Here is a 26,989-nt window from a genome sequence, read left to right as displayed (position 1 = left end):
GGTCCAATGCATGGCAGCTTCTTGGGGACTCTTTGGATGAAGAGTCTGTACAGGGCACAAGGCATTCTCTTGAAATACAGAGAGAGGCCAGTGTTTGAGGGAAGGCCTGGGAGGATGTCAGGGCTCTGGCCAAGTAACCTGAGATAAGAGCAGAGTTCTAGCCCAAGTAAGAATGGAGAGTCCAAGCCAGAAATCAAGGCAGGGCCGGGACTCATGCTTGGTGTATATTGTGGGAAGGTCTGCAACCGCATCTTGTGAGCATCAAGGGTTTTGCCTAGGCAGATAACAGTTTGTGGACAGACCCTAATTCTGGCTGGATGAGACTCATTAAATATTGCTAGGTATGGTCAGGATTGACTCGGACTGAATGGAGCTGAGGTTGCAGGTCAAGGTTGTCAGTGATTACAACTGGGTGAGAGTATCTGGACTGTCTCATGTAGAAACTAACAGTAACTTTCATTGACAGTAATCAGCGACTAATGTTTCCAGGAAGACTGAGAATAGTTGGAAGTCTAGGCTAGAAATCTTACTCACTGAAGCATGGTATTTAATTCTCTTTACTTAAAATTATAAAAGAAAAAGAAAATTAATAGTAATAGTCATTGTATTTCCTTGCTTTGTATTTAAAAAGCGAAAGTAAAGCTAATAAATATGTTCAATTTAGTGTGTCATTGCATAATGTCTGAATTTATTATTCATTTTTTAAATTATAGGGAATGGGTAGGAGTGAGAAGATGTGATTAATTTTTTGTTTGTTTTTATTTTACATTTATATCTTTCTTTATGCTATCATGTTGCAGCATTTCAGAGACAAAGGGAAAATTTTTGACATTTGTTAAAATTTACTTTTTGGTGAAAAAAATTTTTTAAATGGTACTAGGTAATTTTAATTTATGTGATAATTTACTGGATATGTGTCTGTAACCTATTTATTGAATCATTTTATTTTTTAAGTTCTTACATATTTATTGAGTGTAATTTAAATGAAATGTCTATAATACTGGAAATGTCTTTCTCAAATGCGAAAGGTCTTGGTTAGATCTGGATTCATTGTTTTCTCCCTCGAGAGAAAGTTCTTAACAGCCATGTCTTAAATTAGTTTGGAAAGATCAACATTTGACAAGGTAAAGGCAACTTTACCTAAACCAAATTTACTATAGATTTGTGAATGGGAGCTTCCCATCAGCAGCAAAAAGCTATCCTTGGTGGTGGTGGGAGCACAATTTTTCCTTCTTTCCCTCTTTAAAATATTAACTTTTGTTATCAAAATTTACAAACATACACAAAAGTAGAATAGAATTTGAATCCCTATGTGTATAGCATCCAGTTACAACAATTGTCAACTCATGGATAATCTTATTTTAATCTGTTTCCTCTCTTGCCCTTCTCTCCCACATATACTCTTTCTTCCTTAAGCAGGGGTTAACAAACTAAGGCAGGGGTTTTTAACAAGGGCTCCATGAACTTGAATTGATGTGGGTGTGATATATTTATTACGTAATACACAGGATAGTGTGGACTTAGTAAATGGTTCATGATTTTCACTTGACTGGCAAAGAGGTCCGTGGAATAAAAAAGGTTAAGAACCCCTTTGGGCCAAATTTGGTCTGCCACTTCTTTTCTTTTTTCTTTTCTCTTTTCTTTTCTCTTTTCTTTTCTTTTCTTTTCTTTTCTTTTCTTTTCTTTTCTTTTCTTTTCTTTTCTTTTCTTTTCTTTTTGTTTCGTTTCTTTTCTTTTCATTTCTTTCTATTCTTTCTTTTCTTTATGACTAGCTGGCTAAGAATGATTTTTCACATTTAAAAGAAGAATATTTCACAATACTTGAAAATTATATGAAATTTAAATTTTAGTGTCAATAAAGTTTTATTGAAACAAAGCCATGCTCTTTCATTTACATATTGTCAGTGGTAGAATTGAGTATTTCAGTAGAGACCTTATGGCCTGCAAAGGCTAAAATATTTATTTCTTGTCCCTTTATAGAAAAAGTTTTCCGACTCTACCCCCAGAGCATTTTTTTTTTACAATGTTTTACCTTTAATTTTTTCCTCCTCTTGTCTCTCCCTTGCCCTGCTGGTTTTGCTGTCTGTGTCCATTCGCTGTGTGATCTTCTGTATCTATTTATTTTTTTGTTTTCTCTTCTTGTCTTTCTCCTCTAGGATTCACTGGGATTCGAGCCTAGGGACCTCTGATGTGGAAAGAGGTTCCCTGTCAATTGCACCACCTCAGTTCCTGTTCTCTGTTGCACTTTACCTTGACTTTTCCCTTTGTCTCTTTTTTGTTGCATCATCATCTTGCTGCGTCACTCACTTGGTGCGGGCACTGGCTCACCATGCGGGCACTTGGCTTGTCATGTTGGCACTCGGCTCACTGAATGGGCACTGGCTTATCGTGCAGGCACTGGCTCATCACGTGGGCACTTCCATGGGCCTCGACTCACCACGTGGGCACCCAGTGGGCACCTGGCTTACCTCGCGGGCACTCAGCTCACCGCATGGTCACTTGGTTCACTGTGCGGGCACTGGGTTGGAATGCAGGCATGCTTTTTCTTCTTCTTTTTCACCAGAATGCTTGAGCCACATCCGCTTCCCTTCTGGAGCATTTTAAAGTATATTTAACTAAAGACTTAAAAAAAAAAAAATCAATACATAACTACCATGCCATTATTTTATCCAACTAAATTTAAATAATTTTTATATCATATTTATGTTTTATAAATGTTTTTAAAGTGTTTTCCAAGTGTTTTCACATTTTATATGAGATGTAGTTTGGCTACCTAGAACTTGAAGGATCATTGAAGAGTAGGACAATGAAACAAAACTTTTTTTTCAGAAGTCAGGAAGTGGATTTTTTGTTGTTGTCACGTAGAAGTATGCGTTTCCAAATTAGAGAGAAGGTGGCTAGCTAATTTATCATTCCAGCCCTGTGAAAACTATAAATGCCCCTCCTGAACCACCACCTACTTAAAACTGAAGTTGTTTTCTCAAAGGGGTGGATCTTTTTTCTTACCAATGGTTAGTGTGTATTTCCTTTGTCCTCATTTTTTTTTTTTTAAGAAAAAAATTGGTTGGTTTTAAAAATTTTGGCATGGTATTTGATGTATGTAGTTGTAATTTAACATAGTTTTATTTGTAACTATATTGCGTTTAAACTTCCTTTTTATATCTTTTTATCTGGGAGATAATCAGATGTTCAACTAGCTTTTAGGAGGGAGGAGGCAGAATTAAGGAAAGGACCCTGATAAGCTGATTTTCAAAGTATTTGTGCTTCAGTCATCTGCCTCGGCATGCTGACCTTGGCTTTAAAGCTTCAGAAAGTCTATTTTATCCTTTCTCTCAGGGGGATCAAGCTCTGTTAAATTGATTGGCACTAGCCAAACTCACAGCCTATTAAATTGGAAATTGCTTACTTCAGACAACAAATAGTTTAGCACCTTCCTACTTTCAAGGCCCTGTGGAGATAAACTGGTGGTTGAGGGTGGGTGGGACAGAGCTAAGTTCTTAATTTAAATTTATTAATTCCTATGCAAAGCAAAATATCCATGCTGATCAGATGATTCATGATTGATGTTAAAAGAAAAAATAAACCCGCAGGAATCCATTTTAATAACTAGATAAAGATCAAGATTTTGTTTAATGAATATAAGTTCAAGCAGAAGGAATTGGATGTTCTCACCGCAGCTTGAAACAATGTCTGTTAAATATATATTTGAATGTTTTGCTTTTGTATTAAGGTAATTAATTTTCTTCTTTGTTATTTTAGAGTTTCTTTTAGAGTTTCAAGTCCCAGAAATGTTTCCCAGTAAACACTGAATCTGTGTGGCTAAGAGTTATTATGAAAATTGAGAAATGTTTATGATTTGGATATTAAATAAAGAACTCCTTCAAATAAAAAGGAGAATAAATTTAGTAGAAGGAATTCCTGTTGAACAATAATAGCTTCTATTCTTATATGCTTTGCAGTGTACGAATGCTTTCACATGTGCTGTAATTTATCATTTCAATGGTTCTAGAAGATCGATAGAGAAGTTGGTGTTTACCTTGCTTTATACATGGAGAAACAGCCTCTGATGAGCAAAGTGATGTGCTTGGAATCTGAGTCAGAAGATGGAGAAGCTGTGTTCTGAGCTCAGGCATTCTGAATCTCCAAGCCGGGTGTTCTGTCCTGGCAACCCAACAGCAGCTGGCTTTTCATGTTAATGTACTAGTACACATTCTTCCAGACAATCAGGACATTGGGCTCAGGTCAGACTGATTTGATAACAATTTGATAAGCTGTAGAATCTTCCTGAGATTAGAGAGAAAAATCTGATAAGATACAGGACTTGTCATGAAACAGATAAAGGTTCTCAAAAGGCTGCTTACGGTTAGAATTCCCCAGCTGGTCCTTTGCACATAGTTTCTTGTATTTATTATGTAGCTCACACTTGGAATCGCCCTTGGGGCAGGTTTTGAAAAAGTTGTGCGGATGTACTCACAGGCAAATAAGGAAAGGACTGAAACAAAGTTTCTGTGTAGATGAAAGCATTCATTTACTCACATTGGCCAGCCCTTTTATGAGAGGTTTATTAGTTTCACATTATAGGGCTGCTTTTGTCTTTGAAATATAGATTCTCAGGTTTTCAGTTGGTTTATTTGGAAATTTTGTGATTGTAACTTATAAAATTATTAGAGCTGGAAGAGAGACCTGAGAGATCATCAGCTTCTACTCTGCAGCTTGCGAGATGAGGACACGGGGGTCTGGACTTGCCCAGGTCACTCAGTGTGTCAGATGGACTTTTTTTTTTCAAGGTCTATAATTCTTTATTTTTAAAGAAGCTTTAGATTACATAAATGTTACATAAAAAAATATAGGGGATTCCCAAATGTCCCAACCCCTCCCCCTCCCATGCTTTCCCACATTAACAACATCCTTCATTAGTGTAGTACATTTGCTACAATTGCCGAACACATTTTGAAGCATTGCTCCTAACCATGGACTATAGTTTACACTATAGTTTCCACTCTATCCCGTACAATTTTGTAGGTTGTGACAAAATATATAATGGCCTGTATCTGTCATTGCAACGTCATGCAGGACAATTCCAGTTTCCCAAAAATGCCCCCATATTATACCTATTGTTGCTTCTCTCTCTCCTCAGAACCTCTGGTGGCCACTGCCTTTATATCAGTGATAAAAGCTCTTCCATTGTTAGAATAACAATAAGTTTATAAATAATACTCATAAGTCTACTTTAGTCCATTGTTCATTCCCCAGTCCTGAGAATTTTGGGGTGGTGATGCCCACTCTGCTTCTAATTGAGAGGGGGCTTAGATCCCATGGGGCAGATGGGTTGAACTATCTTGCTTCCAATTGTAGACACTCTCTATTCCTTTGGATGAGTGTTGTCCACCATCAATGCCTTTTTAGTTGTTGTGGTTGAGTCCAACGAACTGGAGAGTAGGAAAATCAATCTGGCTGATTTAAGGAGAAAAGGAGTTTGTCAAGGGGACATTGAACAATAGGCACAATGGCTTGGAAGGCTAAAGACCAGGCTTGAAAAACAGAAGCCACAGCCAAAATCTGGTCCTAGGATGAGAACTCGAAATACTATATTGTCACTTGCCCTGCTGCCAAGGCTGATATCTTTATTATCGCTGGAGAAACAGAATGGTACTGCTGCCATTGTCTCCACCTCCAGTTGGATTCTCTGTGTCTGCTTCCTTGGGTAACTAGCTCTCGATTGAAATCTGGGATGAGAGACCCAGCAGGTCTTTTCTTTCTCTCCTTTCTTCCTCTACCTCTCTGAAAGTCTTATAAAATGGGGAAGGGTGTTTAGATGCTAAGAAGCAAAATAAGAGACAATTATCCACAATAAAACATACCAGGTTAGTGGCTCAATGAGGGACTAGAATTTGGGCCTTCTGATTTTTCCCAAGACATCAAACTCTATAACAAGTATTGCTTTCCTTTGTAAAAACTTAAGGCCTTCTTAGTTTTTTAGAGAAAATGGACTCCTCTGGATTAAGATTTGATCATTCTAATATTTTGAAACACTCTATTATCCCATCAGCAGCACCATTTTCCACCCTTTTGAAAACGATTTTTCTGTCTTCCTCTCCTTTGTGAGGTGTAGACAAGTTTCCTTTTTTGTCAGTGCTAAAAAGTGGGGGGAGAGAGCAAGAGACAAAATGAGCAAATAGTATTCATGAGGTGCAGAGATTAGAGTAGTTGTCACACATTTCAGGGAAAGTCTGCCAGATTGATGAGCAATAAGCCATTTAGAACTGGAAAATATTGAGGGCTTTTTGTTTGATTGTTGTTTTTTTTAAAGGATTTTAGGCAGTAGCTATATCCTTTAAGGTATTAAAGTCATTTTGGCTTTCAAGTACATTTTTTCATCTTTAATAATAATGGTTGATATTTATTGAGGACTGTTAAGCCACAGCATACATTACCTATTTCACTTATTCCCTGCAGTAACCCTGTGTCAATCCCATTATCATTCCCTTTGTATGGATGAGAGAATAGAGCCTTGGATGAAGTAACTAGATGGAGGTTTCAGACTCCGTAGAGCTGGGGTTTAAACTTAAGTATTCTTTCTATGAAAGCAACCTTGCAAATCTTCCTATAACAGAAGAGAGAAAAGAAGATAGCTCTGGAGCACTGTCTTTGGTGCTATTTTAGGAAAACTACAGAGGAAAGAGAAAGGAAACACATACATTTCCAAGTTAAACTGTAAACTTGTTCTTTTTTGTGCCTCGGTGTCCTGGGGCAGCTGAGCCAACCTGCATTGTTTCAGTTTCTGCTTTCCCATGCTGATAGTTGGCTCAATGCTGGCACATACTAGTTGCACAATAAAAATGTTTGCAAAAGGAATGAATTCCTAACATCTCAGGGCAGTTATACTGGTTTAAGATGCCATGCTTTTCAGACTGAAGCTCTCAGTAAAGAAAGACCCTTTATCTCAAAGTAGGCATTCCAGGGTGACTTATCAATGAATTGAGTGCATTTCACAATCATGATACTACAGAATTATATGGTCTGTAAAAAAGAGTCTTGCTTCCTGACTTTTCAACTTCATGAATTCCAATTAATTGTCCCAGTACGCCCTGTCCCCTTTTTGCTCCATGAAAGTATATATTTAAAAAAACAAAACTATTTTTGGATTGCGTTAGAGAGAGAATTGATTGTGCAGAAATAGTTAATGAATGCCCAAAACATTCTGTTATTTGTAGTTTAAATATGGTTTCATTTTTGTTTAACTCTACCTAGATTCCTAAGTGTCTAAAAAGTAGAAAATTTACTCATAATATTCATTTAAAACTTTTCCAGGAAAAGAAAGTCTGATGGTATAGAATCTTTATGTACTTAATATGTTCAGGCACTTCAGAGTGTTTCGTTTACATGGGGCCAAAGATCACAGATCCGCACTGATTGCTAATTATTCAGATTGTAAATAGCTTATTCGAGAACTTTTGGTAAGACTAAAGAAACATGGAAGGAACAAGAGGTCCATAATAATGAAAAAAATATCGTGAAGAGAAAGGCTGGGCAGAATTACAATGCAGGTCACATCCTGTGCCTGCATTTAATTGTACCTTTGTATTTAATAATAAAAATGATTGCATGCGCAGTGCTAACAGGTGTCCCTTCCTGAGAACTCTAGTATAGATAGGTGACAGCAAATTACTCCAATTCATAAACTTTGAATATTATGCTTTTATTTTGAATTTCACCAGCCTATACTAGGAGACGTTTCTGAAAGAATGTACATCAACCCTGGAAGATTTTTAAACTTAATTCCTGATAAATACACATAAAATATAAGTGAATTCTTTAAAGTATAAGTGTCAAAAAAATCATTTTGCCAGCACTATTTAATGAATGGGGTTGTACTAATGCCACAGACTCATTTCTTCCAGTTTATGCATCCTGTAAGCTTTAGGTATAATTGAAAATTAGCAGTGATTTAAGTTTGTAGGTGGTCCTGCCGTTAAGACTTAATTGCTTTTTCTATGCATTTTCTATGCTTTTTTTGAACACTTTCCCTAATTACCTTGTCCAACATATAACCCCCTCTTCAAGATGTTGCTCTCTCTGCCTCCTAATTTTTCCCTCTATTTTGATTATTGTAATTTATAATTGTCTTATTCATTTCCTTGTTTTTTGAAAAAATCTATCTTCCCTCATTGGAATGAGGATATAGCAGAGGCTAGGACAGTCTTATTCTTCCCACTTGTCAGTGGATCCCTAATGCCTAGCACCATGCCTGCACATTATATGTACTCAGTAAATATCTTTTAAAGGGATTAATGAATCTACAACTGTCCTACTAATCAACAGTTAAACCCTTGCTTGCCTTGTCTTTGTCAGTGGCCTCCTCCCTTTTTTTATGCTTTCACCAAAGATTTTGTGATAGAAGATAATCTGCTTCCATTGTCTACTGACTGGGTAGCTACATAGGAAAGTCAGCACTCTTTGGTCCCGTGGATATCACAGTTATAGTGAGAGATGGAGGTGGGGTTGGGGAGTGGGTGTTTTGGAACTGTTCCTAGAATCTTTAAGCCTTGAACACATTTCCCTTATTAGAGCAATCTCTGACCTGGGATTATATTCTATGGTCCTGTTCATTCATTCATTTATTCATTCAAAAATATTTGAATGTCTATTAGGAAGCCAGTGGTATGGGTAGGCATACTGGGGATGCAAAATTGAGTAAGATGTACTCTGTTCTTTTAGGAGTATATCACTAGATTTTAGGCTCCATAGGCCAAGAATTATGTCTACTTGGGTGTCTTTTGTAAGCCCATTACTTAGCATAATCCCAACACAATAAGGCACTCAGTACATATCTGCTCAACAAATGAATAATTGTTGAATGCCAATATTCAGAAGATAGTTTGGTAAGTGCTGTAATAGATGTATTTACAATGTGCCATGGAAACAGAAGAGTCAGGGGAGCTTAAATGAAAAAAGATTAAAAGTTGAATAGGACACTGCCAGGTAGTGGAAGATATTCATTGGAGTAGGGACAACATGAGCAAAGAGTCAGAGTTTTATTTGAAGATGAGCACCATGGTCAGCATGGAAATTTAGTTGAGTGTGAGGGTTGGTGGAATTATTAATTCCCTTATTCAGGTACCGTATGCACTGAAATAACTCTGTTGCTCAAAGTGATCGCTTTACCTTGTTGTTTATAGCATTTCTGTGGGGGAAAAACGATTTCTAAATGACCATCTTAGAATACAGTTTTGAATATAGAACCTGTTTTTAAGTTGGGACTAATTTTAATAGAAACTGGCTACATTGCCTGTGTAAGGTATCTATTGCCACCATAATTCCACATAACAAACAGCCACAGAACTTCATTGGCATAAAAAAAAAATAGAGTTTATTGCACATACATTGGGGTGGCCCTCTAGGTGGCTTTTCTGATCTTACGTGGGCTTGGCTTGACAATTCTTCTATTCTCCACTGACTTTGGTTCATGTGGAATTGTTGGCTGTCAGCTGGTTTAAGATGGCCTTAACTGGGATGACCAGGTCTACTAGCCCCAAGCCTTTCATTTTCCTCCAGGAACCTGCAAGTTAACCTGGATAAGTCTTTTTGTGACAATGGCAGAGGGAAAGAGCACAAGCAGAAATATTTTTGAGATTCTGGGTTTATTGTGTCTGTTATTAATAACACCTCATTCTCCAAAATAATTTCACATGGCTGAGCCCAGAGTCTGAGTGGGGGAGGACACTATGAAGGCTCATGGCAAATGGCACAGTTACAAAGAGGGGAGAAGAATTGGGACAATTTCTCATAATATGCTCTTTAGCCCATAAATCCTAATCAAATCAACATTTAATTATAATTCTAGATCAAATGGGAGAGTTTAAGTAACCCAATATAAAAATTAAAATATTATAGGTAAACCCCCAGTTCTATTCAATCTGATTTCTGATTTCCTTCATGGAGCATCTGTCTTTTGGTCTGGAATAGTATCCAGCTTCTTTTTAGGGATCTTGGGGCAAAGTCAGAGAAATCAGAAATGAAGAAAATGTTGAAGTGAAACTTGAAAGGGGTAGATAATGATTAAGGATCAGCTATTAGGGAAGCAGATGTGGCTCAAAGTGATAGGACCTCTGCCTGCCATATGGGAGGACCCAGGTTCGATCCCTGGGGCCCCATGGTGAAAAATAAGAAGAGAAAGCATGCCTGTGTGGTGAGCCAAGTGCCCGCGCAGTGAGCCAAGTGCCCGTGCAGCAAGCCAAGTGCCTGCGTGATGAGCCAAGTGCCCACCTGAGTGCCTTTGTGGTGAACCGGTGCCTGCATGGTGAGCCTAGTGCCCATGCAAGTGAGTCGCACAGCAAGACCATTGTATTAGTCAGCCAAAGGGGTGCCAATGCAAAATACCAGAAATTGGTTGGTTTTTATAAAGGGTATTTATTGGGGTAGGAGCTTACAGATACCAGGCTGTAAGTTACTTCCCTCACCAAAGTCTGTTTTCATGTGTTGGAGCAAGATGGCTGCTGACATCTGTGAGGGTTTAGGCTTCTTGGGTTCCTCCCTTCCAGGGTCTTGCTTCTCTCTGGGTCCAAGGTTCCTTTCTTCCTGGCACTTGCTTCTCTTTCCTTTCTGTGCTTACTTCCTGGGGTGCCAGCTTAAGACTTCAGCATCAAACTCCACCATCAAAACTCCAACATTAAGAGCCCTTGATACTAATGACTATGCTTGTGAGCCTGTGCACCTGAAATAAGAACAAGGCCTAGAGCTGCAGGATGCCTAAGAGTTACCTCCTGAGAGCCTCTGTGTTGCTCAAATGTGGCCAGTCTTGAAGCCAAACTCAGCATGTAAATGTGTTGCCTTCTCCCTAGCGTGGGACATGACTCCCGGGGATGAAACTCCCTGGCCCTGAGGGATTACTACCAAGTACCAGCTGATGATGTACCTAGAAAATGACCTTGAATAAAAGGGTCAACTTGGACTAGCAGAATATCTCAATCTATATATAATACCAGGAGTTAAAAATGCCTTTTGACCTGAATCAGAGGGGGAAATGGAAAGGACAAATGAGTTTATATGGCTATGAGTCTCCAAAAAGAGCCTGGAGGCTATCACAGGGGTTGCCCTTATGCACACCTGAGCAGAGTCCCAGAGACAGATAAAGTAGACACAACCCCAGGTGTTGGTTCTTCTGAGGGCTACAGAGAACCCCAGGTTCTATGGTCTTGGCAGATGGAGTTCAGTGCCATCTCAGTTGGCCCTACTTTGGAGTTTTCATAGTGTTTACAATTAAAAACAACAACTGAGGGAGTTCCTAGCCAGGGGAGCTCTATCACAGTCCCTAAAGGAACAATAACAATCCCCCAAGTGCAACGGCAAAGACCAAAAAAAAAAGGAAGGTCCAACAATGAGCCCTTGGTACTAATGACTATGCTTGTAAGCCTGTGCATCTGAAATAAGAACAAGCCCTAGAGCTGCAGGGTGCCTAAGAGTTACCTCCTGAGAGCCTCCATGTTGCTCAAATGTGGCCAGTCTTGAAGCCAAACTCAGCATGTAAATGTGTTGCCTTCCCCCTAGCATGGGACATGACTCCTGGGGATGAGCCTCCCTGGTGCCGAGGGATTACTACCAAGTACCAGCTGATGATGTAACAAGAAAATGACCTTGAATAAAAGGGTCAACTCGGACCAGCAGAATATCTCAGTCTACATATAATACCAGGAGTTAAAAATGCTTTCTGACCTGAATAAAAGGCAGAAATGGAAAGGACAAATGAGTTTATATGGTTATGAGTCTCCAAAAAGAGCTGGGAGGTTATCAAAGGGGTTGCCCTTATGCACAACTGAGCAAAGTCCCAGAGACAGATAAAAGTAGATGCAACCCCAGGTATTGGCTCTTCTGAGGGCTACAGAGACCCACGGGGTCTATGGTCATGGCAGATGGAGTTCAGTGCCATGTCAGTTGGCCCTAATTTGGAGTTTGCGCGTCTCTGTGATGGAGCTGGACTCAGATGTGATCTTTGTCCACAAGCCTCTCCTGTTACTTTTACTGGAACTGTAGCTGGTGCTGGGGTTTAATGTATACCCAAGGGACCTGAATCTCTGGACTGACCATGTGATAGCCAGGCCCTGGGCCTCAACAGACTTGCAGCTCCTACACTCTGGTTTATTGGACTTACCCCATTCAGCTACCATGGAGGTGAAGAAGGTCAACCACCACACCAGGGAGCCAAGAGTGTCTACAACTGAAAGCAGGAGAATTGCATCTGGCATCCATGTGGAATCTACTCCCCCTCTTGATATAGATGTGGAGTGGACACGGCCATTCTAAGGTCCACAGGATGGAGGAATAGAGTATGGATTAGAGTGGACTTACTGATATTCTATTCATGAACTATTGTGATTAGTAATCGAAGAAAATGTGGCATTGGTGTGGAGAAAGTGGCCATGGTGGCTGCTGGGGGTAGGGAGTGGAAGGAAGAGATGTGATGTGGGGGCGTTTTTGGGACTTGGAGTTGTCCTGGGTAGTGCTGCAGGAACAGTTACCGGACACTGTATGTCCTCCCATGGCCCACTGGGTGGACTGTGGGAAAGTGTGGGCTATGATGTGGACCATTGACCATGAGGTGCAGTGGTGCTCAGAGATGTATTCACCAAATGCAATGAATATCTCATGATGATGGAGGTTGTTGTTATGGGGGGAGGAGTGGGATGATGGGGGACCTCATATTTTTTTAATGTAACATTAAAAAAATAAATAAAGACAAAAAAACCCCACAACTCCAACATTAAGAACCTCAACTCTGTCCTTCGCCATGCCTTTTATTGGCGAATCCCCACCCACCAAAGGGCGGGGACCCAATGCCCTACTGACACAAGAGGTTTACTTGATTAAGTAATCAAGTAATCAATCCAATATAATCTCATATGCCTGGAGGAAAAGATCAGTTTGCAAGCATAACCCAGTTATTTCTTTTTTGAATTCATCAATAATTTCAAACTGCTACAACCATGATGCAACTAAAGAAATATGAAGGGGAGAGTTAAGGTGAAGCACAGCAAAGATCAGGAACTGAGGTGGCACAATTAACAGGGAACCTCTCTCCATGTCAGAGGTCACCAGGATTGAATCCCAGTGAATCCTAGAGGAGAGGGAGGAGAAGAGAAGACAAAAAGAGCAAATGGACACAGACAGCAGATGGGAGGGGGGGCAGGAGGAGGAGGAGGGAAAGGGGGAAGGGAGAAGAGGGGAGAGGGAGAAAAATAAATAAATAATAAAAATAGATCAGCTATTATATGCATTGCATAATTTTCGGTATGCCAAGCTCTCTTCCTTTTACAGAATTCTGAAACCCAGAAGTATAAAATGCATCACCCACATCCCTGCAGGCAGTTTAGTGACATACCTAAAACTTGCAACCCAATCATTCCAAGCCCAGATCCCTTCTTTACTATATCTTATGAGGAACATTTTCCTTACCCTGTCCGTGGGCTCCCTGGCACCTACCTCTCCCCACATACATAATCACTTTTATAAATATTTTACTTTTGGAAATTGCAATATTGTCACGACTCATGATGAAATGTATGTTTTTTCATTTCTCATTGTGAGTGTCGTCATGTGTACGAAACAAGAATTTAATAATCTACACACATACATACACCTCTTATTTTGCCTCCACCTTCACTCTTCCCATCAGAAGGAGAAATTTTAAATATAATTATGATATTGAATCAGCTTGCATTTGGTAGTTAGCCTTTGAATTGCCTTTACAGACTGCGGAGGGGAAGCTGCCAGGGAGGTCATTGTGACACTGTCAGTCTGAGATAATAAAGCATGCTGTGTGGATTTTGTTAGAAATGGAATGAAAACTTGAAGGAGGTGTTCTTTCTTTCAAGCCTTCCCTCCACCAGCCCCCCACCAGAACTAGTCAAAGTGATTTTGCAAAAGAACCGAGTCAGGGCACAGGAAGATAGAAAAGAATGGTCTCAACACTTCAATAGTGGCACTTGCTATTGACTATGACAATGTTTGGGCAGGTTTTTGTTTTTGTCTTTGGTTTAAATTAAGAACTATTTTTTCTAACAGAAATTCTACAGTGACTCTGGGATCCATAGATAGGTCTGTGCCCTGTAAAATGGCCATTTAGAAATATTAACATGAAGTTATATGTGGGATTGGAGAAGTTTAGATCTGGAAGGCCAGGTAATTTGGTGGGGATATTTAACATTTACTCATTCTTTATAACCTTTATACATTCGATGATTATTTTTATTTTCTCAGCTAGTTTGCATGCTAACTAAGTTGCCAAACTTTGAAAGTCTCTGAGGAGAGCAATATTGCTATGTCTCCAAATTATTTATCTTTGAGGCCCATCTTTTAGATGGTTACATTCTAGAATATGTGTGGTCATGTTTTTCTCACTTATAATATTCTGCCGCTACCCTGTGTGCAAGACTATTGAGGAGTAAGGCAAAATCCTCCTCTGCTACCACCAACCTTCACTCATTTTGGTGCATTGATTTTTATATTTTGTTTTTCTAAACAAGGGAAAACAGTTATAGTTCCACCTCTTACGCGCTTCCTCTCCTATGATTTGAAAGCTCTGTATGTGCACATATGTAAGATTTTAAGTGCAAAAGGAGAACAGAGTAGGAAACAGATTTTCACAGCCTCCGTCTGGGTGCTTGTGTAAGTGCCAATGTAAAGCTACTCACTGATCAGTGAAATGCAGTATAACATTGCCTGGCTCTAAGGAAATGGATTTGAAAATCTAAACTTAATAAGCAGATCAGTCGGGTGGGGGAGTTGAGATTATTTTATCACATTCAAATGACATACAGTGTTGTCAAAAGCTTTGTATCGAAGTAAAATTATGGGAAGTGTAGAGATACCTTTCAAATGTCAGGAAAGGGGGTTGGGGGAATTTTTTTTAGGAATAGTGAAAATATACAACTTATGACAGAAAGCGTATACTGAGTATATCCAGGTAAAGGATATATTTCTTGTGGGCTGTGGGGGAGGAAGTCCAACATGAATCAAGGAGGTAAATGAATTAAACCTAATTCACTGTAAAGAAGGGAATTGCTGGGTGGAAGTGTGAGCTCCTGCGCCTATCGGGAAGTCAAATGACTTGCTCCTCAATTTTTAGGAACTTTTTTTAACACCTGTGCTTTCATTCCCCTGACAGCATCAGTGATAACCATTTCCCCTTCCCTTACACTTATTCAGCTTGTTTGTCTTGTTTGGGTTCCATTCCATAGTTAGAGATAAGACTTAAATCCAAATAACTGTTTGTTTAACACAGTGATTAGAATTTGGCTAAACTCGATTTCCTGGATACCTATGTGCTGGGTACTAAAGAGGAAAAACAAAAAGATGAACAGGTAAGGCTTCCTGCCTTCCCATTACTGAGACAAGAAAATATATATGAAGTCATACAGTAAATGCAGTGGGTTGTAAATTCTACAGGAGGGAGACACCTCCCTGTATTTTTCTTGTCATTCTGTTCCCAGCATTTGTCAAAGTGCCTGGCTCATAACAGAGCCTTACTATTTTTTTTAAGAGGATGAAAAAATGGATGATGTAGTATCATAAAGACTATTTTTGAAAAAAGGTATATACAAGATAGAATGTGGATCCAGAGGAAGGAGTTAACAGTGTTGCCTTGGAGGGAAGCAGATAAAAGGAGAGACCTCATGGGGAGCTACTGGAGCCATGTCATAAGAGATGACTAGGAGTTTTCTAGAGCTTCAGAAGGGTATTCCAGCCAGGAAAATTAGCATGGGCAAAGGCAGGAAGGTGTGAAACGACATGGGTATACAGGAATTACCCTCGAGGGCTGTCCAATTATTTGTAGAAGTAGTGGGAGGAGAAAATGATGCAATCTGGGATCTTTACCAGAAGGGCCTCCATAAATAAGTGACATGTGTGACTGAGTTAAGTCCGGACCTGTTGGGTGCTAGGAAAGGGGTGGAAAATAAGGAAGGACCATAGGAACTTCTACCTCACTTTTTTTTTTTTAAGATTTATTTTATTTATTTCTCCCCCACCCCCATTCCCCCTGTTGTCTGCTCTCTGTGTCCAGTCACTGTGTGTTCTTCTGTGTCTGCTTGTATTCTCATTAGGCGACTCTGGGAACTGATCCTGGGGCCTTCTGGAGTGGGAGAGAGGCAATTACTGTCTTGTGCCACCTCAGCTCCCTGTTCTGCTATGGCTTCTTATTTTCTCTCCTCTGTGGCTCTTGTTCTGTTGTCTTGCTGCGCCAGCTTTCTGCATCGGCTGGCACTCCCGTTGGCGGTGGCTTTCCCACGCAGGGTGGCACTCCTGTATGGGTGCGCATTCTTGCATAGGCCAGCACTTCACATGGGCCAGCTTGACCTTACCAGGAGGCCCTGGTCATTGAACCCTGGACCTTCTATATGGTAGACAGAAGCCCAATTGGTGGAGCCACGTCTGTTTCCCTCTACCTCACATTTTTAACTGAGGTTGACTTTCTTAACCTTCAGCAGTATTGGGATTTAGAATCTAACTGATGAGGCATTTCTTAGTATAGAAGAAACAGATTGATGAATTATACCAGTACTGCTCTGATGAGATTTTGTATTTTAAAAAATATATTAAAAAATAAGTTTGTATTTTCAAAATCAACTTTGAGGTTTTTTCCCAGCTGACTGTGTAATAGAGACACTGCATTGCAAAAGAGTCTGTCATTTATAAATGGAATTTCTGCCTTCATTTAGAATTTAAAAGAATTGATTATGCATTGGTATTACAGAGACTTGTCCTGTCTATAAATCAAGGTATACCTGACTGGGGTAGAGTTTCCCTATTGTGCAATCAAATATTTCCCTCTAGGATGTTTCATTGTTTTGAATTGAAATTTGTCAGAAAGATTGGGTGCATTGGTTCTGTGTAATTACCTTGGTTTAAAGAGGAGCTCTGTAATGCAGTTTTTATTTAGTTTCTATGGACTTTGCATGCATTTCACTTTGTGGAGCACATTTCTATTTTTCTCGAACTGAACTTTAAATATACCAGTGACTATTTTAACAGTGAGTTTAGAATCATGCTTAGTTGAAAATTGATAAGAAATGTTCTCCTTCTTTATTCCTCCTTACAGCTCAGCTACTGTTTTGTTTTCCTTTTCTTTTATTTCTTCTCCCAATTTCATTGTTAATTTTTTGGGTAAAATATTATTCCGAAGGTTGAGGTTTAACATATGTTCTCCACTTGATAGAGCATTTAATTTGGGGGGAAAGGGTCTTGGCTGATTGTATTAGTTCTGCGCTTTTAGAATAAGATGCTTGTGAGGAGGGACACAGAATCTTCAGTCATTGATTCTCTCTTTATAACTTTGCCCTTTTAGCTGGAACAGATTACTTGTGTAGTGCTTCTAGCCCTGCACAGACTGAATCGCAAGGAAGAAACTTTACATAAACCATTTATACTAAACGTTTGGTATGCTGGCAACATAAATCAACAATAATATCCATTACAAACTCATCTCTTTATCAGTATTATCTTGATAGAACTGATCCCAACATGTGGGAATTTGAACCCTGCTTCAATACATCCAGCCCTGGATAATTAATTATTCAGGGCACAGAGAATCTGGCCCCTGCAATGTAGAGTAATTCTTCCCGGTCAGCGTTAACTCCACTGGCAATAATAAATAGAAAAAGTCTCTAGTGATGCCAGTATTTTAAAGTGATTAATCATCTTTCCCCCCATATCCTCCCCCTTCGTTTTCTTTAACTAGGATTTTTCAGCCATAAATCTTTAGCAATACAGGTAGGAATTGTTCTGTAATTAAATTTTGCCCTGCCTAATTTCTTACCTTTTATGCAGAATTTTAAAAAAAATTAGACTTTAAGAAGCTCTTATGTCAAAATTCAAACCAAGAAAACTCCTTTTATAGAATACTAAGAGATTCTCTGTGGAAGCTTGCACTCTCAATTTTGAATATTATATAGAGCACATACTTTTAGAAATTGTTAATCAACACCAGTTGGGGTGTCAAATATTCTGAAGTTTTGAATTGCTTCACTTTCATGCTTATGGGGTGTCTGTATTAAGAGAAATCTGACATATACATATGTTCCAAAACTGAGAGAATAATTATCGCTTAACTTTTAGATAATTGATGTCAGCTTTGTAGGAAAGAGATACTTTCCACTATTTTTGAGTTATACAATGTGCACTTGTTGAAGCTCAAGTGGCAGGTAAATGCCTGACTGATAATGACCATGTATTCTTAAATAGTCCCCTGGAGAGCAGACCAACCATCATGTATATTCTGGGTGACAGGGGCAGATGTGACAGATCTGTTGTGACACACTTCCATACCACCAGTCTGGGCTTGAGGTGACCCCTATCCTTCCTCTGATGCTTTTCCTTGCTGCAGGACAACACAATGATGCACGGATGAACCTCGCCATTGCTCTCACCGCTGCCAGGTATGGGGCTGCCACAGCCAATTACATGGAGGTAGTGAACTTGCTTAAGAAGACAGATCCCCAAACAGGGAGAGAGCGCGTGAGTGGGGCTCGGTGCAAGGATGTGCTCACAGGTATGCCAAGTCTCTGAGAGGAAGGTATTTCTTAGCATCTTGTCTTGCTTTTATAATGACCAGGTTACAATTTTTGTCACTTCTCTTTAATTCAGACTTCAAAGTCATATTAATTATATTCCTTATTGTCAAAAGTGGTTGGTTTAACATGAAAATTTTCCCTAGGGACTTGGCAGTTTTTCCCTTTGTGTTCAATAGTGATAATAATAATATCCACAAATAGGAATGAATTCTGTTTTCTTTATAAAAATATGTTAAGATTAATAAGACTAAATAAATGTGCCACATTTCAATGTTTCATTCAGGTGACATATGCAGTGCATTTATATGTTGTGAAAATCCATCACCTTTCACTTTGGTTAGATTTTCTTGTTTGTCCCGGTTCTGTGACCTTGTAGGCAATGCTTTAACATTACATTATTTTGGAGTGGGTATAGTCAGTGGTTGAGCACTTACTTTTTATGTACAAGGTGCTAGATTCAATCCCTGTTGCCTCCTAAAGAACAGAAAGACAAAAAAAAAAGCAGCAATAAGATTACATTATTTCATTGAACAAAACCAACATGTTGAAGTATATTGGCTCACAGCAAAGCTGTTTACAAATTTTAGTTTTAAGGAGAGAGCGGTTCATTTACTCCTTACCCTTTCTTTACGCGTGGTGCCTTGATGCTGTGTGCTTCACAAAATAGACTGAGAGCCAAAATGACAACATCACATGCTTTTCTTTCTTCAATTTGGACTTGTTTTTACTCAAATATGAACTTTTTTTTTTCTTCAGTAACTAGCTACTCATGTCACTTAGTGTGGTATACAGTATACTTTGCCATATGTTAAGTTAATAGATGAATTAGAAATCCACAGCATCAGTGAGCGGAGAAATGAATGGGTGTGTGATTGAGGCTGCTCTCTTTCACAGGGCATGAATTTGATGTGAAAGCCAAATGTGTTATCAATGCTACAGGACCTTTCACAGACTCGGTGCGCAAAATGGATGACAAGAACACCACTGCTATCTGCCAGCCGAGTGCTGGTGTGCATATTGTGATGCCTGGTTACTACAGGTAAGTGTTCCCACCTGGAGGTCAGGGTTAGCGAACACTGGTACAAGAGAGGGCATATATTTTATTCCTCCAGCACATCTTTCTCAAGAATAAATGGTTTAGCTTGATGTCTGAAATGAGGAGAAATTAGAAAAGAACTCTTTCAAAACCTAAAACACAAACCAGTCTTGGGGATTTCTTAGCCATTTATGGTAAACCTCATTTCTAGGGTTGACAGTTTAGGATCTGTGCATCTTTGTGCTTTGTCCAATGTAGTCACCTTCAGAGATTAAGCACTTGATGTAGTGAATTGTAGTTTTAAGTAACAAGTTGGAAATGGATGTAGCAGAGTTTGGCTATTCAGTTTATGAAAAATCTGAGTGAGCCATTTTGTATTTCTAGTTTTATAACTTGGGATTGTATTTTTAAAAAGATTGTAACAAGTAGTAACCAGATATAAATTCTAAACTATCACATTAACAGCGATAACAGCGATAATTGGTGGTAGAGAAATGGGTAGGAATAGAGACAAAATGAGAATAACTATCAATTGAAAGTCATTTAACTGAGTGATGGATACATAGGGATTCATTATACTAATCTATTTTTGTACATTCTTGAAATTGTTAATAATTATTTTTAAAAAGATACATTTATTTAGTTCTAGGTAAGAAATTAATAATGATTATTCCTAATGTACAGTTGAAGACATCTGTCAAAAGCATTCATATAGCAGTGCTTCCATCAAATACACTTCTACTGAGGAAAGTATTAAATAGCATTTTTTTATCCACCAATTTCTAAGACATCTCAATCCTATTTTCTAAATGTCTATATGAGATAAGGTAGACCATCATTAGTATTTTTTCTTTGGACTGACAGAACCAAGGTGCTTTCAGTCTTGATAACAAAAACTTATGCAGTGGTACCTAATAGGTTTTAACCAGAAGTAGTCCAGTTCAGATGAAAAGAAGAGAAATAAATATATGTAAATGTCACATATGTTTCTTGTGTCTGGAAAGTTTTTTGCAATAGTGCAAAACATAATCGTATATATTTATTTTCTTTTGTTTGTTTGTTTTTAACATCTTAGGAGTAGAGTAGAGCTTTAATACCTAAACTGGACACACGCACATCAACATAATTCCTTGTATTTTTTAGATCCTTATTTGTCATGTGTATTATGTCTCATGTTTCCTTCACTGTCATCCTGGGATGTCAGAGGGTACTTATTATTCTTCATTATTCCTTAGAGACCCTATGATAATTCTGTCACTTAATAATTGCATTCTTTGAGACAAGCCTTTTCCCCCTGTGAGCCTTAGCTTTCTCATCATTAAAATGGGAAGATATTTTGTTCTTAAAAGGTGCAAAGGCAAGAGGATAATACTGAGCGTAGGTTAAAGTAATACCTCAGTATGGCTCCCTGGGTTTGTTTACCACTCTACCTCTTGCTGTGTCTGTCACCTTGGGCAAGCTACTTCTTTGAGCTTCTGATTCCTTACCTCATGATCCTACATATATTTTAACAAGGATCTTTGATTCTTTTTCATCTGTTTTGTTCACTGCGATATTGCCCACTCCTAAGACAGTGTCTGACATGGGATAGTACCTAAAGAATATTATTTTTAATCAATTCTAGGAACCTTTTTGTATTAACTAGCCCAAACTAGGATTGTTGGCTTTTTAAATGAAATTTTTATATAACATTTTAAAGGTGTATTTTAAAATACAGATAATTTTAAAAATATAAACAAAATGTGAGTCTTCATCCTAACTGCCCAGTTAAACTCTGTAGACCAAAAAAGATAAATAAAAGTAATATAAGTGTATGATAAGAAATTTCAGTTACTGTAGAAATGCATAAACTAGAACAAAAGGAAAAGTGAAAATCTCTCTTAGCTTCCTTATGTCCCCAGAATCTCCCCAGTTCTTTTCTGATAACTGGCAACACTTTCTTTTGATTCCTTTCATAAAATTTTAGGTTTCTCCTTGTATAAATATATATTTAATTTTTTTAACATGAAAGGATCATGAAATAGGTGTTAGGCTTTGTTCTGTACTATGCTTTGTTAATAACAGAGATGTCCTTCAAGAAAAAAAAAGTATATGTCTATATATATTCATTCACCTAGGTATAATATTTTCAGAATAAAATTCATTTCTTTAATGCTAAAAAAAATTGTCAGTAGTTTAGACTTTCCCCATAAATCATGAAGGTGTTAGGAAATGATCTCATTCTACTTTGGGAGTAGTTAATATCCCCGTTTATCCCTATGAACTACAACAACTATAGATCCTGTTGGAAACCTTAGAGGAGAAGTTTGCAACCTAATTCCCATTCAGGCTTTGTTTCAGATGAGCCGCTTGGCTTTGGTTTGTAGCCTGAATTAAGGGAGTTTTCCCTCTTTTCACATTGCCCTTCAGGTATCTGTAGCTCTGGCATCCCATGGGGATGGTTTTGCTCTCCATCTCAAGTCATTTTCTTGGGTGATGTCAGGAGATCTAAGACTGGAATGACTCTTTGGGCTCATCAATCAATCACATTCAGTAGTTACAGCTCAAGGGTTTTGACCGGGTCCTTAAGGATGAACCAGAGCTAGTCTGGACTTTCTGGGGCTGCCCTCAAAATTGGCTGGTCGTAACTTAGGACCACGCTTTTCAACTAGAAACTCATCAATTTGGAAATGCAGTGCGTTCAGTAGCCATTGATTTATTGTATGCAGGCTACTAAATGAAGAGTGAGAACCAAGTGTGCAGTATATTTTGTAGGTCAGTTATCAGAAGTATCTTTAAAGCATTTATTAAGCTTGTTATGATGCTGGCTAACAAATCCACATGTGGAATTATTGTATGCCATGGCAATTCATTTTTTGGGGTTGTTTTAATTTCAGAAGACCGAAAATACAGAAATAATTGTATAACAAAGGCACTCTTCAGTTTACATCAAGAACAAGCCTGGAATTTTCATCAGGGTTGTGGCTTGATGCTCTTACAGAAGCAGTAATAATACACCAAATGAATGAAATACATGAAAATAATCATCTTCCCTCTTAGTCTACTGATGCTTTTTACTACTAGCAAGAGGTCAGTTTTTTCTCTATAAAGCATGTGCATACTGTTAGCTCTGAAACTGATTGCAATGTAGTTAACAGTAAATTGATTTTGGTTTTAAATAAGGGTACTTCAGGAAAATAATAGTCTGCATGTGAAAATGTTCATTGCATTTAACCCTAGATAGACACATAAATTAGCAGGAAACTTTTCCTCCTGATGTCAAATGAATCATGCATACAGGAAAAAGACCTATGCATCACCATATTGCACATGCTGTCACTATAATTGATACCCATTTTCAAACTTTAATGTGACCTTGCAGAACAAATCCTTCATAAGAAAACAAACTTTTCTTTAATGAGTAGTATGAATTAGGTAATTTCAAACTGATGGAAGGCATATCCAAGAAGATTCTTAAATTGTTATACCATTCATTAATACCTTTGTTTTCCCTCTGTGCTTGTTAATTTTATGTTTGACACATCTGTCTTCACTTAAGCAGTTGCTTCTCTATGATTTCCAGTTATGGGGGTCTTGGTAACCATCACCATCACCCTTTAAACTGCTTTTATTGCATTGAAACATTTTAAAGGATTTCATAGTTGAGCTTTTCTAACAGTATTTCATAACTAGGTTGCTGAATATTACAATTTTATGCTCAAGTTTATTGAGGTTATTTAGGCACATCATTTCTGGTCCATACAATGATCAAAATGTAATATATATTAACATATGATTTATTCCTTAAATGTTGAAATGTTCCTAAAATGTAATTTACCCTTTTGTTTCAATATAGCAGAGTTTATCACATCAAATGCTTTAACTCTGGTCAGTTAATTTTAAATCCCAAAGTGACTGACTTAATTTAAGGGCATATCACCCCCTAATCAAATACAGTGCTTACAGAGTACATATCAGATTTCTTTTAAGAATTTTATGACAAATATGAAGAAAAACATGGTCATAGGATTCCAAAAATAATCAAAACTTGCAGTTTTCAATATATTAGAGTGAAAGTGAAATGATTTCCTCTAAGTGAAGGTGGAATCTTAAGTAAAGATTTAAAGGTTATTTTTGCATTTGCTAAACAGAAGCATTGTAGCTCACTCCCTTCTGTGTCTCTCAAGTAGATTGTAACCTGTGATTTCTTTATGCAGAGACTGAGCAGGCATGGTAGGCATTTCATGGGACTGAGGAGACTTTGTAAAGAAAGACTAGTATTCCTGTGGTTTAAGTAAAGACAGATGCATTAACTAGGCCACTTTAGATTTTAGATTTCTTTTTTATTAAAGAAAATTGCTTTCGGTTTGCTTTCAAACAGTTCTTAGTTTCTTTGGAATCAGTCTGTTCCTCCCCACCCCCCAAGTTTTATTTTTTGGGAATGATAAGCAAAAGTTGACTTTATGCCCTTTTTTTTCTTTATTAGAGAAGTTTTGGTTTCACAGAACAATAATGCATAAAATACAGGATTTTCATATACCATCCTATTAATATCTTGCATTAATGTGGAACATTTATTACAATTAATGAAAGCACAGTTTTATGATTATACTATTTACTCTAGTCCATGATTTAACTTAGGGTTTACTGTTTGTGTATTGCAGATTCGATGGAATTTTTTAAAAAAACTTTATTCTGCTACCATGTATATAATCTAACACTTCCCCTGTTAACCACATTCAGATAATATATATTTCAGTGCTGCTAATTGTGCTTATGATGTTGTGTTGCCATTATTATCATCCATCACCAAAACATTTCCATTGTCCCAAACAGTAATCCTATGCTCTTAAATGTGTGTGTGTAAGGATTTCTTGAAATTTGTTCAAACCAAATAAAATTATGTTTCCTATTTAAGAACTTGTATTAATAGAAGCTAAAAATATATTTACAGAAAATACTTTTAACATTGGCTTATGAGAATTCAGTCAAATTGAAACAGCTAACTGATGATTTGTAGTGTTCTATTTGAATATGACACTTTCAAGTTCCTCCCACCCCCTTAACAACTTCAAATTTCTTTGAATGGTTAGTGAATACATTAAAGCCAACAGTTTCTAGTGCTTTAAAAACAAAATCTGATGGGTTTTGCTAGTGTTTATTTTCATTTGCCTATTCATGCACGGTTTATAATTTGGTTTTAGAATGTTAAATTTGTGTCAATGAAAGTTCTTGACTGATATTTTGGATGATTTTATGTAATCTGTCAGGAGAGCCACCCTTGAACCTTGATTTAATAGGGTAATACACTGGTGTCTTATATTTCAGGATTTTCATTGCTGAGGTATACCTCTTCCTTTTGACCTTATCTTAGCACATTGTTACTTAGGTAGTAGTAGAAAGCTGAACCCTTTTCTCACAGATGTACTTCTTTAGATTTCTGTAACCTTGAAATAAAGTAAAAAATTTCATATTTGGTGAAGTGGCACAGGTTCATCCAGGCATAGAGGAGTAAAGAGCTTTTTGATTACATTTTGGTTTTTAGAAACTTAGACACTTCACTTTCTCATGTACTTCTGAGACCTTCCACTGAAAGACATGCCAAATGTCAAATGTCCCAGGAAAATACTTTTCATAGACTTGAAAAAGTTTGAAGAGCTGTCCTTAATTGACCATCATGAAAGAAATTATAGACATTAATCCTGCTGACATTATCTGATGTGAATGGTCCAAGGGGTTTATAAACTCAAACCATTGGAGGTTGAAGTCTACTTTTTAAATTAACCTTGCATTATTGAGGTGGGAAGGGGGCCATTCTGCTGGGGAATATTATTATTGTCACACTTGTTCCATTCCTTTTTTTTAAAAAACCCATATTAGGGTTTAAACTCATATTAGGATATGAGCAGTAAAAGTAATAATTCATTTTTTTCTCATTTGCTTCTTTGAGAATTCATGATTTAGTAGTGTTTAGAATGCAGACTAAGGTTAAATTTCTGCTAATTGAAAAAATAGATAACCCTTCTTTTTACCTCAGTCCAGAGAGCATGGGACTTCTTGACCCAGCCACCAGTGATGGAAGAGTTATTTTCTTCTTACCCTGGGAAAAGATGACCATAGCTGGCACTACCGATACTCCAACTGATATTACAAGCCATCCAATTCCTTCAGAAGAAGATATCAACTTCATTTTGAATGAAGTGCGTAACTACCTGAGTTGTGATGTTGAAGGTAACCTATGCATTCCTTTACGTTTTCCCCCTCTCTTTTATCTTCCAAATGATTCCTGCTCTTACTGGGCAAATGTAACTTGAAACAAACCAGTTTACTTAGTTCCAGTTCTTAGCTGGGCATTTTAACTTGAGTGTCATACTGGTCTTTTCAAAGGAACGTGTTATAAATTGAATTATCTTATCCTCATTAGTTCCAGAAATTCTGCGACATTATCCTGTGTTCCCTAATTCAGTTAATAGCCTCTCCATCCATCCAGTCACCTAAGCTAGAAATGGCTAATTCCTATTGGTGAATCCCTCCCACTTCATTCATTGCCCTGGTTCACACCTGTGCCATTTCTCACTTGAACAGTTGCATTGGCCACTAATTGGCATTCCTAAGTCAGGTCTGATCACCCAGTCTGATTCTTCCATCAGAGCTCTCTTTCTAAAGCTCAATTTTGATCATCATTTTCCTGCACAAAAATAACCCTTTGAGGTCTCTTCATTGACTTTAGGAAAAATTCTAAACTATCTTGCATAGAACATAAGGCTTTTCACAACTTGCCTTTGCAGCTTTGTATTCAACTACTTCCCCCCCATGCATTCTGTAATTACTAATCAGTTTCATATCAGACTATACACATTTAAACCTTCATCCAGTGTTTAGATTGAAGCCTTGCTTCAGCATTCCCTTCTTTACAACTTCTTATTTTGTTAAAATGCTATTTATATTTCAGAGAACACCTATTGTCTGTATTGCCACAGGACATTGGGCACATTGCTAGTATGTCATGACATATATTGTAGGTAATGGTCTTGGGTATATTCTCATTTGAGAATAAGGATCCTTTATTCAACTATAAAGCTTGCTATTCAACTGGTACACCACTTGTGACTATTTTGAATTAAAATGAATTACTGATAGGTGCTTACAGGGCTTCTGAGCCTGATAGTTTGAAAATCTTGCTTTATTAATTAAATAGACAAGTTTACGAGGTTGAAAAATCTTACTGTCTTTACCTCTTTATATCAGGAACCTTCTGTAAGGTTGTGCAGATTCTATTTTAGGCTTGATGTGAGGCACTAGCACCTCTGAATCTTTTTTTACAAAAGAATTCTTTGGTTTGTCATACTTACAAACAAAATAAGCAAAATGCTTAAAAAGACAGTTTACATGAATCTCCTAGTTTAATTGA

General features: G+C 37.8%; 1 protein-coding gene across 9 annotated transcripts in view; it reads left to right on the top strand.

Moving 5' to 3' along the window:
* Nucleotides 1–26,989, top strand: part of GPD2 (glycerol-3-phosphate dehydrogenase 2) — a 158,609-nt gene that overhangs the window by 105,247 nt on the left and 26,373 nt on the right. For all 9 annotated transcript variants that reach the window (XM_058300899.1, XM_058300900.2, XM_012523466.4 and 6 more), the window contains 3 exons: nucleotides 18,377–18,541; nucleotides 19,458–19,602; nucleotides 25,616–25,809. In XM_058300899.1, the coding sequence (XP_058156882.1) occupies nucleotides 18,377–18,541; nucleotides 19,458–19,602; nucleotides 25,616–25,809 (504 nt within the window). The remainder of the gene's footprint in view (nucleotides 1–18,376; nucleotides 18,542–19,457; nucleotides 19,603–25,615; nucleotides 25,810–26,989) is intronic.

The sequence above is a fragment of the Dasypus novemcinctus genome, chromosome 7 (assembly GCF_030445035.2).
Source record: "Dasypus novemcinctus isolate mDasNov1 chromosome 7, mDasNov1.1.hap2, whole genome shotgun sequence".
NCBI lineage: Eukaryota > Metazoa > Chordata > Mammalia > Cingulata > Dasypodidae > Dasypus > Dasypus novemcinctus.
This window is presented reverse-complemented; position numbering and strand designations above follow the sequence as displayed.